This window comes from Anomaloglossus baeobatrachus, chromosome 2 (genome assembly GCF_048569485.1).
Source record: "Anomaloglossus baeobatrachus isolate aAnoBae1 chromosome 2, aAnoBae1.hap1, whole genome shotgun sequence".
Lineage (NCBI taxonomy): Eukaryota > Metazoa > Chordata > Amphibia > Anura > Aromobatidae > Anomaloglossus > Anomaloglossus baeobatrachus.
The window spans coordinates 159,232,954-159,251,779 of NC_134354.1; the positions used below are offsets into that span (position 1 = coordinate 159,232,954).

At 43.0% G+C, this 18,826-nt stretch overlaps 1 protein-coding gene across 4 annotated transcripts in view; it reads left to right on the plus strand.

The window, feature by feature from the left end:
- The window catches only part of LOC142287691 (interleukin-5 receptor subunit alpha-like), a 101,194-nt gene that overhangs the window by 25,318 nt on the left and 57,050 nt on the right, over positions 1-18,826 (plus strand). For all 4 annotated transcript variants that reach the window (XM_075333463.1, XM_075333460.1, XM_075333462.1 and 1 more), the window contains one exon: positions 4,431-4,585. In XM_075333463.1, coding sequence (XP_075189578.1) covers positions 4,466-4,585 — 120 coding nt within the window. In that variant the 5' untranslated portion in view covers positions 4,431-4,465. The remainder of the gene's footprint in view (positions 1-4,430; positions 4,586-18,826) is intronic.

Consider the following 18,826-nt stretch of genomic DNA (forward strand, 5'->3'; position numbering starts at 1 on the left):
AAATTAAAAAAAAATAAAGGAAAAATAAATAAAATAAGAAGGAAGCAAACACTTCATACTTACAGAGTCTCAGTTATGGTGGCACACAGCTTCAAGGTGGCGCATTCACTTCCGGTGTCGCGCATTAGGCTCATCGCATATGCACTGATTTTCCTGCTTAGCCTCGCCCAGCCAGTCTGGTGTCTGTGATTGGTTGTAGTCAGATGCACCCCCAGCCTGTGTGACAGCATCTGACTGCTTACAATTAAAGGCGCTGTATGCGAGTAAGTATCGTACAGTAAAAATAAATAAAAATATTTGGTGTAGGGTCCACCTATATTATGATACCCAGCACAGATAAAGCCTACAGCTACAGGCTGCAGTCCCCAGCCCTAAGAGGAACCACATGCGGCTTTTTTTTTTAATTATTTAAATAAATAAATTTTAAGAAATGATGTACAGTCCCCCAATTTTGATACCCGTCCAAGATAAAGCCCGACAGCTGGGGACTGGTATTCTCACACTGGGGAGATCCATGATTATTGGACCACCCCAGCCTAAAAATAGCAACTTGCAGCTGCCCCGAAATTGTCGCATCCATTAGATTCTACAAGATCGGTGCTTTACCCGCCTCTTCCCAATTGCCCTGGTGCGGTCGCAATCAGGGTAATGAGAGGGTTAATGGCAACCCACAGCAGAAATTAAGTCCTGGATTAGTAGTGGCAGGCATCTAGAAGACACCCCCATCACTAATCTGGAAGTGAAATTAAATAAACACAAACACCAAAAAATCCTTTATTTGGAATAAAATACAAAAAAAAACACCCTCTTTCACCACTTTATTAACCCCAAAACACCCCTGCAGGTCCGACATAATCCATACGAGGTCCCACGATGATTCAAGTCCGTTTCATGTAAGTCACAGCAAGCGGCCATAGAGCATGACTGCCTGCTATGTACACCTGATTTCAGCACCAGATTTTCACCTCCTGGCAGATTTTTGGGCCAAGAGTTGCAAATTTGGTGATGACATTTTTACACCATATTCCTGTACCTAATATACACCTCCTGGCAAAAAAATGTGTTTTCTATGCATTTTTTACATGGTTTTTGCCATGTGGTTTTGTGATATAGTTTTGATGCAGTTTTGTGCCAGGAAGTGCAAAAGTGGTGCTGAAATGTCTGCACCAGATTTCAGCACCAAATTTGCACCTCCTGGCAGAAAAATTTTTTTTTTTTGCATTTCTGGGGAAAGAGATGTAAATTTGGTGATGAAATTTTGACACTATATTCATGCACCCAATCTACACCTCCTGGCAAAAAATTGCATCAAAACCACAGGCAGTATGATGCGGTAGTGATGCAATTTTTTATTATTTTTTTTTTGCCAGGAGGGTTAGAATGAGTGCAGGAATATGGTGTAAACATTTCAGCATCAAATCTGCCTCTCTTGGCAAAAAAAGTGCCGTTTTCTGCCAGGAGATGCAGATGAGTTTACTGAGATTAGTGAGGGAATCAGAGGTCCTCTGAGGTCAGGATACCTGCGGTGACAGGTGGAGGACTCCAGCGGTGTCCGCAACTAGCCTGAGTGATGTCACCACTGATAGCTGTGGCTCATTCATTTTCTGGAGTTCACAGCGGTCAATCACGTTCCATGATCATGCGTTGTGAGGTTCAGATGTAGCAGAGCTGAATCGTCGTGAGACCTCATGTGGATTACATCAGACTTGCATGGGTATTTTGGGGTTAATAAAGTGGTGAAAGAGGGGATTTTTTTGTTTTTTATTCCAAATAAAGATTTTTTTCTGTGTCTGTGTTTATTTACTTTCAATTACAGATTAGTGATGTTGGTGTCATAGACACCTGCTATCACTAAAACAGGACTTAGTGGCTGCTGTGGGCTGCCATTAACTTCGGATTACCCCGATTACCACTGCACCAAGGCAATTGGGAAGAGCTGGGTAAAGCGCCGGGTTTGTCTCATATAATGGATGCGACAATTCTGGGTGGCTGGAGGCTGATATTTTTAGGCTGGACCTCCCAAGTCTGAGAATACCAGCCCCCAGCTATCGGGCTTTATCTCGGCTTGGTATCAGAATTTAGGGGGCCTGCGCATCAGTTTTTTTAAAATGATTTATTTAAATAATTAAAAAAGAAGCCTCATGTGGTCTGAGTGCAGCCTGTAGTGGTGAGCTTTATCTGTGCTGGGTATCATAATATGGGAGGACCCTACGCCAATTTTTTTATTTATTCATTTAATTTTATACCACGATACTGACCCACAAACAGTTGCACTGCTTTCCCTGCCCACCGGCCTTCCTGTGATTGGTCTCAGTCAGCTGACACGCTGACACTCAGGGTGGGGGGCGCGTCTGACTGCAACCAATTACACACGCCAGTGGGCGAGGAAAGCAGTGAATATTCAATGAAGGTTAATTGATAGCTCCGGAAGGGAATGTGTAACCTAGAAGTATTGTGCCGCCATGACGGATTCTCCGTAAGTACAGCATGTGCACTCCTACCCCCCTATCCCTTCTACAAACATTTTTAAACTCCAGATTCTGGTCCCGATAGACTTACATAGGGACCGGATTCTGGACCGGAACCTACCGGTCCCAGTTATCCGCGAGTCCGCTCATCTCTAATAGACACGCATACTTGGCTGAGGATTCTTTTTTTCTTTTCTTTGGTCAACACTGTTCTGTGGGAGGGGAGTATGGATACATAGGCTTAAAGGAGTGGTCTGAAACTAAATTTTGTTTTACTTCTTAATCATTTTAATGTCATGATATATTTTTTTTCTAGTACACTTTCATTAAAAATTCCCTGCTGTTCCCTCTCTACTCTAACTGCTTTATTGTATTACTCTTTGATGATGCTATTTTGAAAATTCCAGTGCATGCTGGGATATGCAAAAGAGTTATCATCAGGGAGCAAAGGTCACTGCCTCTGTCCCCTCCCAGAAATGAAGTGTCATCAGTAATCGAGATTTCGGGGGCGGGCAGAGGAGCTTGTAGAGCTCAGGACCTGAACCCCACAGACTTACTGCACATTAAGTAGTACCTCTCGGTAAAGAAAATAAAATAGTAATTATAATACATAAATCATAGGTACTTGTTAATGAAGTAATAATAATGGCAAAAGAAGTGTTTTTTTATGTTTTTTCTTTTTTTTAATAGTTCTGAACATTTCTCTGACTTGACATATTTTGATTTTAAGCAAACAAATTAGACATACAATCCAATCGTTAAACCATATCTTTGATTAATACGAGAGTTTAGGTAAGGGTTGTGATGGTCAAACATGCAATGCTAGGTTCACTTTTATACAATGTTCTTTACAGAGAAGCTTTGCAGCTGGCTAAAAAGACAAGCTTCCCTGGGATAGAGGCCAAGCAGAGTACAAAGTTGCTCTGCTGCTTCACAGTTTTCCAATAGACCATTGTTTTTTTATTTCTGGAAATCAGTTAAAAATGTAGTACTCAGTGTAGAACACAGGATAAATGTGAACCTTAACTAATGTACTGTGCCTGAAAAACAGTCTGTGGCCAGAGTAGCAGGACAAATAGAAGGATAAACAGACAGTGAAGTGCCATAATAAATGTTACTTTAATGTGGCCCAGTGGGTGAAGAAGCACAGGGCAGTCATTTTCCCACTCTTCTTTACAGTGTGAACAGAGGAGGAGACTGGCACTCCACCAATCACAGTACAACTCCTTGCTTCAGCTATGCTGTTAAGGCAATCATTACAGTGCATAATCAAAGCCAACACTGATTTGCTGCACTCCAGAGGCCAATCAGTGATAGTCTAAGCAACAGCCCCGCCCTCCTGGGTTGTTCAATGCCAGGAAAGAGTGGTGATAACATGACAGCTAATCGGAACAAAAGCGTTCCGAACAACATGCTGAGTGACCTGCCAGATGCAGTTGAAGGTAATAGAAATCAGCATTCACCATTCTCCCGGGTTGTCCAACCCTGGGAAGATGGGGGATCTGTGCCTGCTGCAACAATTGACAGTTCAGAGCCTTGGGCTCACCAGAGAATCCTCCGGTAATCCGGTGTGCCAGTCTAACGCTGACAATGGTCTTTGCAGTTTACTAATCGAATTTATCTATTGTGGCCAAACTTCCCTTGCAGTTCTTATAACCTTTTATTCTGAATCCTAATGTGGCAAGGCTTGTATTGTCCATGTGGTATTTAGCTTCATTTATGTGCATTTTGTTGCTTCTATTAATAAACATATTTTGTATACTTTATATTGCTTATTTAGTCTTTGTTTGTAGGTTTATATGAATTATTTAAGATTTTTATGGTCATGATTGTAGGGTGTTTTTAGGTTGTAAACTGTTTATCTTCCTGAATAATGTACAGTCCTCTAATCTCAAAATTGCAAGATAATCATAGTAGAAATAAAAATATAATGTAATAAGATGGCTCCTACACTTCTTTCAGAGCTTGAAGATGATTTGGAACCCAAAAATCTATCAATGACAATCACACACAAAGAAGCAATTTTGACATGGTCCTATAATGTTTCTAAGGAACACTCTAGTAACATGTTTTATCATTTCTACTTGAAAGGTGAAGAATTAGTATTTTTAAAAAATGTAAGTTGTATATTTTTTCCAGTATTTTGTTAAGTGTATCTAGCATGAACTGTCTTTAACCCCCCTCTTTTCTTTATTTATTTTTTTCACCTTCTGTTGCTTGTTGTATAAGGTGGGTTATGCACTAATTATTTTCCAGCAGATGTCCAAAAAGACTGACTTAGAGCATTTTCTGCCCCTGTTAGTGCCCTTTTATGAGAGACATTGACCGAAAGACATTTAAATTTCATTAATTCTAAACCGCAGATCTGTAGTCGGACCCAGAAAAAACAATCCTAGACCAAGAGACATGTTAAGACAAAATAAAAAAATGATTTGTTGTTTCAATGTAGCACATTGTCATACAATATGAGAACCATCACAGACCATGAGAGGTCATTCATAAAATGGCTGTTGCCTAGGTTACCGGTCACTGCTGCCATCTTGCTGTGGTGGCCGAACATGTGCTGTGCTTACAAGCTCTTTCCGATACGTTTGTTGTTCTGCTGTAACGTGGCGCAGGGTGGAAGTTGTGGGTGAGGTAATTGTCTGCTGCACCACGGCATGCTACATGACAGATGTAGTCCTGGCTGGGTGTGTGAGTTTGTGAAGTCTAGATGGTACACTCCTGCAGGCCGCATGCTGCGGTTGGCTTGCCAGGATCAGTTGTGTCTCCACTCAGGAAAGGAAACCACTACTGTGTTAGACACACAAAGTCTTTACTGAACAGATGGCTAATGATAACTCTATACGCACGAAAGCGGGCACATTGCTTCTCAAACATTTCGTACACATTACAGAGTAACTCCGTACAAATTCCTGCAGCATGTTCAATCTCATATGTCTTTATTAGGGATGATCGAATACCCTATTATTCGATTCGACGAATATCCGGCGAACACCTCGCCGCTATTCGAGTATTCGCGAATATTCGACCCCCAATGTAAGTCTATGGGAAACCAGAATAATTTTACGTCGGACCTAACGGTGACCTGTGATGACTGAGGAAAAGGCTGAAATGGATGGAAAAAGGCTGAAACAGTATGGGCACAGCCTGTAGAAAGTGCCCCACTGCATTTCTGGTGTCTTTGAATAAAGTGCTCAGAGCAACAAACGGCGTTTATGTAGTCACCAGAACAGCTCTCAAACCAAAGTAAAATTACTAAGAAACAGTTTCTAATGCCTAATCACTGTAATAAAACATCAAATCAAGCCCCGACCTCCCAAAAAAAACACTTTAGCAAATGTTCACATGTTTTTGTTTTTTACATTTTTTGTTCTTAATCAATTAGAAAGGTCTTTAACTTATACATTCAATTGGTGTCTGTCTCACACCTCCTTTTTTGGGACATATGTGACAGCACTTTAAAAGGTCAGCTACAATGTGCCCGTTGGGATGTTGACCTTGCCCTCCTCCTCCTCCACTAGTACCACCGGCTCCAATGGCATTCTATTCAAATGTAGAAAGGGCCACTGGCTGTCCTCAAAATCTCCGACTTCTTAGGGCTCTCAGGTGGGCCTTGTAACATACATTGGGGAGGGATGGTGGTCACTTGTAGTTTTCTGCGTCCCCTATATCATTAGTGTGAAAGTTGGAATACGTACTCCATAACACTTTACAGTACTATTGCCAATGTGGCCATTGGGTGTTGGCATTGCCCTCCTCCTCCTCCTCCACCAAGACCACCGGCTAAAGTTGCCCTCTATTCATATTCTATTCAAATGATTCAGTAATGTACTGTATGTTTTATGGACAAATGAACGCCACGCTGAGACATCGAAGCTGATGTCGTTGATGATGATTGCATCTGACCAAAAGCAGGTTGGGAGCAGGAGGCATCATCGCCTGCTTCCTAGACAGTTTGTGAAGCATGCAGCCCCATGGAAGTGGCAGTTGTTTCACTCTGTAACTCAGGCTTTTTTCCACTAGCTAACACCGAGGATTTAAAAAAATTCAGTTTCCCCAGGGAGGAATGGTTCAAACACCATGGAGCATAGCATCAGAAGGTACTCCCAATAGCTCTCAACAGCTCTTTTTTAAAAATTGGTAGGATTTGCAACAGAGCATAACATGCCAAGGAGTTTAATAAATTCAGTTCCCCTAGGGTGTGATGGTTCAGACACCATGTAGCACAGCATCACAAGGTACTCCCAACAGCTTTTTTAAAAAAAATTGGTAGGATTTGCAACAGGTCATAACATGCCAAGCAGTTTAATAAATTCTGATTCCGCAGGGGGGCCATGTGCAATACACCGTGGAGCACAGCATCAATAAAGAACACAAATAGAAACTGCCTCACCAATTGTTCTAGACAGTGTAGCCTCAACAGTGCTTGTGCCAGTATATAATGTACAAAGGCTTGAAAAATATTGCCCTGGGTGATTGGGCTAAACAATTACATCGCAGCAGCATAACCAGTTATATTGGTCATGCGGTCTCATTAGATGATAGAAGACAAAATAGTCTTGAATGAGAAACAATGGAACTTATTTGAACTTAAGAAATACAAATTTTGGGGCTACACTTATTATTGGCTCTTGTTAACAGGCGGCCTGAGATACTCTGGGGCAATCCATCTATGGTTCATTTTGATCATTGTCAAACGGTCTGCGCTTTCCATGGATAGTCGTTACATAGTTACATAGTTACTAAGGCTGAAAAAAGACCTAGGTCCATCTAGTTCAACCATCCTCCACCAGCTCTACACCTGGTCACCAAGTCATTTATAACCAACAATGTTGTGTGTACTCAGGAAATCATCCAGCCCTTTAAAAGCTGTTATAGTGTCTGCCATTACTACCTCTTGTGGTAGGGCATTCCACAGTTTGACTGCTCTAACTGTAAAGAACCCTTTCCTATTTAGCTGTCGGAATCGCTTTTCTTCCACTCGCAGTGAGTGTCCCCTGGTCCTTAGTATTGTCTTTGGAAGAAATAAGTCATGTGCCAGTCCTTTATATTGACCACACATGTATTTATACATATAAATGAGATCTCCTCTGAGACGTCTTTTTTTTAAGCTAAACATATCTAACTTTTTCAACCTGTCATCATATGGGAGGCCTTCCATCCCTTGTAGTAGTCTAGTTGCCTGCCTTTGAACTGACTCTAACTTCTGAATGTCCTTTTTAAAATATGGAGCCCAAAACTGTATCCCATATTCCAGATGTGGCCTTACAAGTGATTTATAGAGGGGTAACAATACGTTGGGATCATGGGATCTAATCTCTCTTTTTATACACCCTAGAATCTTGTTTGCTTTTGCAGCTGTTGCTTGACATTGAGTGCTGCTGCTCAGCTTATTTGTAATGAGAATACCCAAGTCCTTCTCCTGTTCTGTAGTCCCGTGTTTACTTCCATTTAATGTATACGCAGTTATAGGATTACTCCGTCCTAGGTGCATTACTTTACATTTATCAACATTAAATCTTATTTGCCAAGTATCTGCCCATTCTGACATCTTATCCAGATCTTTAATGTAATATTGTACTATCAAGGTCAGTTTTTAATATCTTACATAGTTTGGTGTCATCAGCAAAGACTGACACTTTACTATCAATCCCATCCACAAGGTCATTAATAAAGAGATTAAAAAGAATTGGTCCTAGCACAGATCCCTGCGGCACCCCACTGCTGACTATAGCCAATTTAGATAATGTACCATTTGTGACTACTCTTTGTTTCCTATCTTTTAGCCAATTCCTTACCCAGTTGCATATAGTTTCCCCTAGTCCTTGCTTCTGGAGCTTTAGTATAAGGCTATTATGTGGTACAGTATCAAATGCCTTTGCAAAGTCCAAATAAATCACATCAGCTGCATTACCAATATCCAGGTTTGCACTTACCCCCTCATAGAACCCCAACAGGTTGGTTAGACACGACTTATCTTTCATGAATCCATGCTGTCTGTCAGTTATTATATATTATTTTCTGCAACATATTTTTGCATGTCATCCCTTAAAATGCCCTCAAAAACTTTGCATACTACTGATGTCAGGCTTACTGGACGGTAGTTGCCTGGATCTACCCTCTTACCTTTCTTAAATATCGGTACCACATCAGCAATAATCCAATCCTGAGGTACCAACCCTATTACAAGTGAGTCTAAAAAGATGAGATACAGCGGTCTGTCAATTACGGAGCTCAATTCCCTCAATATTCGTGGATGAATGCCATCTGGCCCTGGGGATTTGTCAATGTTTAATTTACTCAGACGTAGGCGTACTTCTTCTTGTGTTAAATGAATTATAACTGGTGGGGAACTTTGATTTTTCACTTGTTGAATGATCCCTGGTACAGTCAGTTCCTTGGTGAACACAGATGAGAAATGCCCATTTAATATCTCAGTCTTTTGTTTGTCCTCTATAGCTAACTTGTTATTATATTTTAAGGGGCCAATACTATCCTTTGTTTTCCTTTTGGCATTAATGTATTTATAAAAGATTTTGGGATTTATTTTAATGTCATTGGCGATTTTTGTTTCAGTAGCTAGTTTTGCTTGTTTGATTTCTTTTTTGCATTTCCTATTGATATCTTTATACTCCTGAAATGCTATTTCTGTATTCTCAGCCTTCAAGATTTTAAACGTCCTTTGTTTTTGTTTTATTATACTTTGTACAGTCTTATTTATCCATAGTGGCTTCTTTTTATTCCGGGACATTTTATTACCAGAGGGTATACGTTTTTTTACAGGACTCTAGCAGTATATCCTTAAACTTTCCCCATTTATGTTCAGTATCCCCAGTTACCATGACTTTGTCCCAATCTACACATTTAAGCTCTTCCCTTAATTTGTTGAAATCAGCTTTCCTAAAATTCCAGGTTTTAGCATTTCCCCTTTGAAATGTTCTATTGAATATTACGTTGAAGCTTACCATATTATGATCGCTGGTGCCCAAGTGCTCCCGAACCTGTAGATCTGAAATTGTCTCCGGTCTATTTGACAGGACCAGATCTAGCAAATTATCTCCCCTCGTCGGTTCATCTACCATCTGAGAGAGGAAATGGTCTTGAATGGTAGATAAGAATTTACAGCTTTTAACACAACCAGAAGATTCTATGTCCCACTGTATGTCTGGATAGTTGAAATCCCCCATAATAAGAACCCAATTATTATTATTAGCTGCCTTTTCAATTTGTTCCAGCATTTCACCCTCTATTTGTTCAGGTATGTTAGGAGGCTTATAGCAAACTCCAATTAGCATTTTTCCATTATTACCCTCCCCATGTACATTTACCCATACTGACTCTACATTGTTGCAGTTCCCCGCAATGTCATCATTCAACACAGGTTTTAGGTTAGATTTCATAAATATACACACCCCACCACCTTTTCTGTCTTTCCTGTCCCTCCTAAATGTACTATAACCCTGTATGTTTTGTCACCCAGTCATGGCTTTCATCCAGCCAGGTTTCCGTAATGCCCACCACATCATAATCCATGGTTGACATAAGAGTCTCCAATTCATTCATTTTGTGTGCAACTATCTGTTATTATTGACCCCACTGAGCTGAAAACACGCTCAGACAACACACTCATAGCAGGGCAAGCTAGCACTTCCAAAGCATATAAGGCGAGGTCTGGCGAAGTGTTGAGCTTGGAAACCCAATAGTTAAAGGGAACAGTAGACTCTGAAAGAATGCGGATACGGCCACCTACATAGTCCATCACCATCTTACTTAACTGTTCCCTCCTTTTCATTGTTCCCCCAACCGGTATCTGATTCGCAGTTGACGGTTTGTGGAAAAAGGACCAGTTTTGGCACATTAGTCCCCTGCCTGTGTTGCTCCTATTATGCTTAGCCCTCTCTTGTAATCCTACTGCGTGAGATGACATGCTACCTCTGATGCCAGTATGATCTGAGGGTAATTGTTTCATCAGCTGCTCCACTACAGTCCTCTTGAATGTTTCCGTAGTACAATCCTTATTTGCCTCGACAAGTAGCAAAGCGAATTTGTCTTTGTGGCGTGGGTCAAGAAAGGTACATACAGTAACTAGTATTTGTTGTCTGCCAAAATTTGGACTAGCCGACAGTCATGAGAAAGGCAGTGTGACATGAACTATGCCATGTGTCCCATACTCCGAAATGGAAACCTTTTTGTGTCACTGCTAAGAATACATTCTATCTCCCTAAACCTCCACTCCTCCTCAGTCTCTTTCTCCTCCTCCTGCTCCTCCTCAGGCCATCCATGTTGGACAGCCCTGAAGCTTGGGTTGTGAATCCCTTGGTTACCAACTTCAAAGCATTCCTGTTCTTCATAATCCTCCTCATCCCCATCCTCATGATGCTGAGCAAAGCTGGCCTGAGATGGTTGGTCGAGGTTGTGCGGATTACTAGCAACCATTGTGAAGTCTGGATCCACAGACAACTCTGGTGCATGAACACTTTAACACTTTGGTCAGTTAGACCATCCAGAGAGCATTTCAATAAACAAATCAGTGGAAAAGTAATGCTGATAACACAATGTTGGTACAGTAATTAAAATTCTCAAAGACCTGACAAATGTCTGCAATCCACACTCACTCGGCAGTACTTATGTCTGGCAGCTGCGTCTGACAGGCATGTTCCAGCTGGAATTGGGATACTGCCCTCTGCTGCTCATGGATCCTGGCCAACATATGATAGGTTGAATTCCATCTCGTAGGGAGGTCACATATTAGTCTCTTACGAGTCAAGTGTAAGCGCTCCTGCAGCACTGCCAGGCCAGCAAATGAGGGAGATGACTTGCGGAAATGGGCGCTAATACGTTGTACCTTGGTAAGTAGGTCTGGTATCCCAGGGTATTTCTTCATAAAGTGCTGAACTACTAAATTTACAATGTGGGCCATACAAAGAACGTGTACAAGCTTTCCAAGCTTTAAAGCCATCACCAGATTACAACCATTATCGCACACTACCATCCCTGAATGGAGGTCCAATGGTGCAAGCCACTCATCTGTCTGCTAAGTTATTGCATTCAAAAGCTCAGGTGCCGTGTGCGATTTGTCACCGATACAGATGAGCTTCAATAGAGTGTGTTGCCGCTTAGCCTAGGCAGTGCTGCAGAGATCCCAGCTGGGGAATGATGTCAACGGTTGGACACCGGTGGATGTTGAGGATGATGCACAGGAGCCAGATGAAGAGTAGGAGGAGGAGGAGGGAGTTGTTGCTGTGTGGGAGGCTACTGAAACTGTGATTGAAGTGAGCCCCGCTATTCTGGGTGTCAGAACTATATGGGATGTTGCTGGCTCAGACTCTGTACCAGCCGCCACCTGGTTCACCCAGTGTGCCGTCAGTGAGATGTAGCGTCCCTGTCCACTTCTGCTTGTCCACATGTCTGTGGTTAAGTGGACCTTCCCTGTTATGGCGTTGGTGAGAATCCGTTTGATGTTTCCGGACACATGATTGTGGAGTGCGGGGACGGTGCAACGAGAAAAATAGTGGCGGCTCGGCACAGAATACCGATGTTCTAACACTGCCAAAAGGTCACGGAAAGCCTCTGTTCCTACAAGCCGATACGGCAACATCTCATGGGTTATCAATCGTGCAATGTGTGCAGCTCTGGTTTCTGCCCTTGCGTGCGTAATGGAGTTTTTTTCCTTCTTTTCGAAGGTCTGTGGTATGGACAACTGAATGGAACGCTGGGACACTGAAGCGGATGTAGTCATTGATGATTGAGTTTGGCCAACATCACGTTGGGAGAAGGAGGCATCAGCGCCACCTTCTTGCACACCAGTTTGGGAAGCAGGCAGCCCAGGGGAAGTGGCAGAGTTTTGATTCTGGAAATCATGTTTTTCCCCTAGAGCTGTCAACCACTTAGTGGTGTGCTTGGCTAACATATGGTTTGTCATGCTGGAGGTGCCCAAGATGGAAGAATTTTTGCCTCTGCTAAGCTTGGTTGGACAGATTTGACAAATGGCAACCGTTTGGTCCGAAGGACTCTTGGGAAAAAAACTCCCACACAATCGCACCAAGGACCCTTGGACTCTGAGATGGCACAGGTGGTGCACGGATCCTTGTACTCTGAGATGCCACAGGTGGTAGTGTCATGTACACTGTTGATTGACTTCTGGCAGTGGACGAAACCCTATGTCTTACAACCTTTTTGCGGACTATGGGCACATGCACCTCTGCACTGCTGCTCTCGCAATCTATGCCACCCGTCCATGTTGGATCAGTGACCTCATCATCGACCAGGTCGTCTTCAAATTCCTGAAGGTCAACATCTTCAGGAATGGAGGTTTCAGGCTGACCTGAGGGCAACTGTGTCTCATCATCCTTCAACACTTCCACCTGATTGCCCAGCATGTCATGGCCAACAACATGGCTTTCTTCTGACCTTGGGTGCTCAAAGATCTGTGCATCACTGCACACCACGGCCTCACCTGCATTGGTGGTGTTGCGCGGTGAGAGGCAAGAAAGGTCAAAGGGTCCCGTAAACAGTTGCTAGTTTGGTGCTATGAAGGTATTGGCCTTCAGGCAGAAGTATAGCCACTAACACCAAGTATTAATTAAAATTGGGTAACACTGACACTGTGTTTTAGTAAGAGCAGGACACTATGTAGGTTCTGTAAGATAGGAAGACGCCACCACCAGGATGCTAGTTTGGTGCTATGAGGTATTGGCCTTCAGGCAGAAGTACAGCCACTAACACTGAGTATTAATTAAAATTTGGTAACACTGAGACTGTATTTTAATATGAGCAAGCCACTATCTAAGTTATGTAACATATGAAGCCCCCAAAATCATACTAGGTTGCTGATAGGAAGGTACTGGCCTTGAGGCAGAAATAGTGCCACTGACACCGAGTATTAATAGAAATTTTGGAACACTGACACTGAGCGTTAGTTGCAGCAGGCCACTATCTAAGTTCTGTAAGATATGAAGCCACCACCAGGATGCTATATATTTTGGTATTTGGCTTCAGGCAGAACTACAGGCTGTGACAGCAATTTTATTTTATTTTTTTTAAAAACTTGCACTATTTTTTTTTAGCAGTACAGTACTATGGAGTTTATGTACGCTATGAAGCCAACGCAAGGACGCAACTGAGCTGGTATGAATTGAGATGGTGGCTGTCAGGCACTACACTACACCTGAACCCGTTGTTTTGACAATTTTGGGACCTTTTTTTGCAAGTTATAATACCTATTCCTAGTATAACAGACACAAGGAATGTAGCAGTGCTGAGATTGTTTATTATTAGTAGCAGATATTATTAGTCACAGCTTTAAATCTCTCCCTGCCTGTGAATAAGCTCTCCCTATATCACACACTGCAGTAACAGACCGTAAGCACCACTAATAAGAGGATGTTTTTTTGGGGGGCGGTTTAAAACAGGAACGGCTCTCACCTAACTAAGCAATGCACTAACACTGTCCCTATACCTGGTTCTACGATTTACAAAGCTGGTAGCAGCTAGTGGACACTGTGTTTAGCCCTTACAAGGACTATTTTGGATTTTGCAGCAGGAACGCTTTCTCATAGAACACACTGCAATGTCCCCTATACCTGGTTCTACGATTTACACAGCTGGTAGCAGCTAGTGGACACTGTGTTCAGCCCTTACAAGGACTATTTTGGATTGTGCAGATGCAGCAGGAACGCTATCTGTTGTGAATGTTCGTTATGTTTTGGCTGCTGGGAGGCTCCCTCTGGTGGCCAGGAATGGTTTGGACTTGGACCAGGTGTGTTGTGCAATGGGTGTTTCCTTTGCTAACTCTCTGCTTACTTAAATCCTGGTTTGATTGCAGGCTGTTGCCGGATGTCAGTTGTTCTTTGTATCTCCAGCCTGCTTCATCCTGCTCTACACCACATCTACTCCAGATAAGTGCTTGCTCTTTATTTATTGTCTGGTTCTTTTGCTTATCTGGGTTTGTCATTTGCTGTGGTTGTTTTCAGTTTATTTGCTTGCAGGGATTTTCCCCCTCAGTGGTTTGTTGGGGAACTCCCTGCAGTTCTGTGTGGAGTATAGCTCCTTTGGGTCCATGTGTTTGTGGCTTGTTGAATTTGTTATGATTCTTGTTTTCTGTTCATTGGTATGACAAGGGCACCTGGTATAGGACGGAATTCAGATCGTGCAATCTGAGGGCCTTTTTGTACTATCAGGAAGTTGGTATTTTGCAGGGTTTTTCTCTGGCCACCATCAGTCCCTTTCCTGTCCTTTCCTATTTTAGTCAGCGGGGGCCTCACCTTTTGCTAATCCTGTCATCCACCTGTGTATTGTGTTTTTCCTATATCACCGCAGTCTTTGAATGTGGGGGGCTAGCTATTCTTGTCTATTTTCTGAGGCAGAGAGTTATTCATCTTTCCTACCTTTAGGATAGTTAGTTCTCCGGCTGGGTTCGCGGTGCACAGGATGTTAGTTCACCCCTCGGATACTTCTAGTTGTGATGGTTACTAAGGGGATGGCGGCAAGATTAGTTGCCAATGCTCTTGTCATCTTTTGCCAATGATTTGTGGTGGTCTTCCATGGTTCCGGATCATAACAGCTATCTCATAGAATGCACTGCGCTGTCCCTATACCTTGTTCTATGATTTACACAGCTGCTAGCAGCTAGTGGACACTGTGTTCAGCCCTTACAAGGACTATTATTAGTTTGCTGTATAAACACTGTCCCGCACATAGTACAGTCTAGCTACACTGGCAGCTCAGGAATGACTGCATGTTCACAAAATGGCGGCAGCCTTATATAGCCCCTATGACGCTGTGCGGCCAAGCCAATCACAGTAACACCACAACAAAGATGGCTGCGGCGTTACTGTGAGGGCAAGCAACGTCAGATGTGTTCATTGGCTGGAAAAAGGCACCAGGAATTCCAGAAATGAAAATGAAACTATCGGAGCGAATACCATATTAGCTGTCTGATAGCGAATACCTCGAATACCCCATTATCCATCGGATACCGAATAGTGACGAATATATTCGCTCATCCCTAGTCTTTATCCTATCACATAGGCCTGATCAATTCACCACCACCCAGCACAACCTGATGTCACAGTTTTCTAGAGTCGCTCCATCCTCACAGCGGTTCAGTCTTATATTCCTCTCCCGTAGAGATTGTGCCAATATGGCTGTACCAGGCTAATTGCCTCCTGACACTTCTGGATCTGCAGCCCAGCACTCTCTATTCAACTCGCATGCTGTTTCTTCTAGGCCCATCCCTTCTAGAGCTATAAGCCATTAAGGGCTGTACTGCTGATCCCATAGGGATCAGTCTCTCTCGATCATTCACTTACTCAGTAGATTCAGATCTGACTCCAGTCACTTTGTATCATAGATGTCTCTTTTCTCTGGTCAGAATCTTGCTTTTATGACTCTCGATCTCTTCTCCTGTCACAGGTCACCCATAGCATGTGGCTCTGCTGCTCCTCAGACCTGAGGTCTGTCTCTGTCACAGGCTGGGCCCTAACTGACGTTCTCACAGAAACTGTCCCTATCCCTCAACACTAACTCCTCCCCTATAGGCCAATCCCAAAATCCCAACTGTTGCCAGGCAGATTTCTCCTTTTACCTGCATATCTATAATACCTTATTAAGCATCCTACATTATATACTACATAATACCTTACACCAATACACATACATTACATCATCTATACTGCTTCACTTCTACATAGTAACATTCTCAACTCTGCTACATCTGAGGCCTCCTTCACACATCAGTGTCTCTGGTACGTGCGACATCCGTTTTCACATGTACCGGAGACACAGACATACGAAGACCCATTAAATTCAATGGGTGTGTGCACAAGTTTGTGTTTTCATGCTGTTCTTGCTTTGTGTGTCTGTCTCCCTGTGTCAGTCTGTATCTCTGTATGTGGGTTTGTGCCTCTGTGTGTGTCTCTGCCTGTGTGTCTCTGTTTTTCTGTCTGTCCCCGTGTGTCTCTGTCTGTCTCTATGTGTCACTGTCTGTGAGTCTCTGTATGTGTGTCTGTCTGTGTCTGTGTCTGTCTCTGTGTGTCTCTTTGTGTATGTGTTTGTGTGTATCTGTGTGTGTCTGTCTCTGTTTCTGTGCGTCTGTCTCTGTATTAGTCTGTGTGTGTGTTTCTGTGTGTGTCTGTCGCTCTGTCTCTGTATCTGTGTGTCTCTGTGTTTGTATTTACCGATATCATATTACCTCACACATAAGCTGTCTTATACAAAAAATGTCCTTCGATGCTTATAGAAACCCATCAGAGCTCCAGTGAATGACCTGTAGCTCCCAGGACCATTGATTTTAATGTAAGCAGGTTTTTTGGTGAATAACTATAAAGCATGAGGTTAAAATTTCCCCTCAAAACATAGTCTATGACGTTACCTTTGTTGGTGCAAAATTTCATGACTGTAAATGCTACGGTGTGGATTCCTTTAGCGGGGACACACACACACACACACACACACACACTCAGCTTTATATGCTACTTTGCACTGATACATAGAAGTACATCTCTGTATACTGGTATATTACTATATAACTGTATATTATGAGTAAAATAACAGTGAATAGATATTTTTGCTCTAAAATAATTACTAAAAACTAATGAAAATAAAGGCAATAATTACATTTTTAATTCACTTCTTAAAAATACATGCCACAAACAAATAAACCAAAAAGTAACCGAGTCTAGTGATTAATACAGTCATATATATTATTCTTGTAATCATAACAACCCATGCAATATATTGAACAGTTTACCGTATTTTTCGGACTTTAAGACGCACCGGACCATAAGACGCACCCTGGTTTTAGAGGAGGAAAATAGGAAAATAAAATTTTAAGCAAAAAATGTGGTCATGACACACTGTTATGGGGCGAGGATCTGCTGCTGACACTATTATGGGGGTAATGTCCCCAAATTCTATACTAAGGTATCCCATCCTGGTAATGATCCTCCTGCCTTGTATATATATATATATATATATATATGTCCCTCATCCTGGTATAGCCCCATCTTGCTATATATTGCCATCCTGGTATGTACTCCCATCCTGCTATATACCTCATCCTGGTATATGGCCGCATCATGCTATATACCCCATCCTGGCATATGGCCGCATCCTGTCCTGCTATATACCCCATCCTGGCATATGGCCGCATCCTGCTATATATCCCATCCTAGTATGTGCTCCCATCCTGCTATATACCCCATCATCCTGCTATATGCCATCATCCTGCTCATATGTCATCATCCTGCTCATATGCCATCATCCTGCTATATGTCTTCATCCTGCTCATATGCCATCATCCTGCTCATATGCCATAATCCTGCTATATGCCATCATCCTGCTCATACAATATGCCATCATCCTGCTCATATGCCATAATCCTGCTATATGCCATCATCCTGCTCATACAATATGCCATCATCCTGCTCATATGCCATAATCCTGCTATATGCCATCATCCTGCTCATACAATATGCCATCATCCTGCTCATATGCCATAATCCTGCTATATGCCATCATCCTGCTCATACAATATGCTATCATCCTGCTCATATGCCATCATCTTGCTCATATGCAATCATCCTGCTCATATGCAATCATCCTGCTCATATGCCATCATCTGGCTCATATGCCATCATCTTGCTCATATACTCCGATCCTGCTCATATGCCATCATCCTGCTCATATGCCATCATCCTTCTATATGCCATCATCCTGCTGATATACCATCATCCTGCTATATGCCATCATCCTGCTCATATGCCATCATCCTGCTCATATGCCATCATCCTGCTGATATGCCATCATCCTGCTCATATACCCCCATCCTGCTCATATACCCCCATCCTGCTATATGTCCTGCATCCTGTGGCACACACAGAAAAAAAAACCAAAACATTTATATTCACCTTTCCTCGCTCCACGCAGCATCGCTCCACCTCCTCTTTGTGTCAGGCACAGCGCCGCTGATCTGTGTGGAGCTAGCCATGATCCCTGCAGCACCGCAATGTCCTCCTGTCTGTGCCGGCGCAGCCGTATGGACACATGCGCACAGCGATGACGTCATCGCTGTGAGCACCGCTAGTCTCCAAACAGCGCGGGCGGCAGACAGGAGGAGATCGCGATGCTGCAGGGAACGGTGAGTGTACTGATTCACTGCAGCCCGCGCTGATGATGATGTGCGGGGAGCAGTGCATACAGCCGCACATGATCACTCCAGGCTGTAGTTGCCAGGGGTGATCATGCGGGCAGGCTGTTTAGTATGCGCGCACCCCCCGCCCATCATCCCGCCCACCTGTTAGCGCCGGCTTCAGCGGATGGGCGTGCACATGTAATGAGCGGGTCCACGTGGTCAC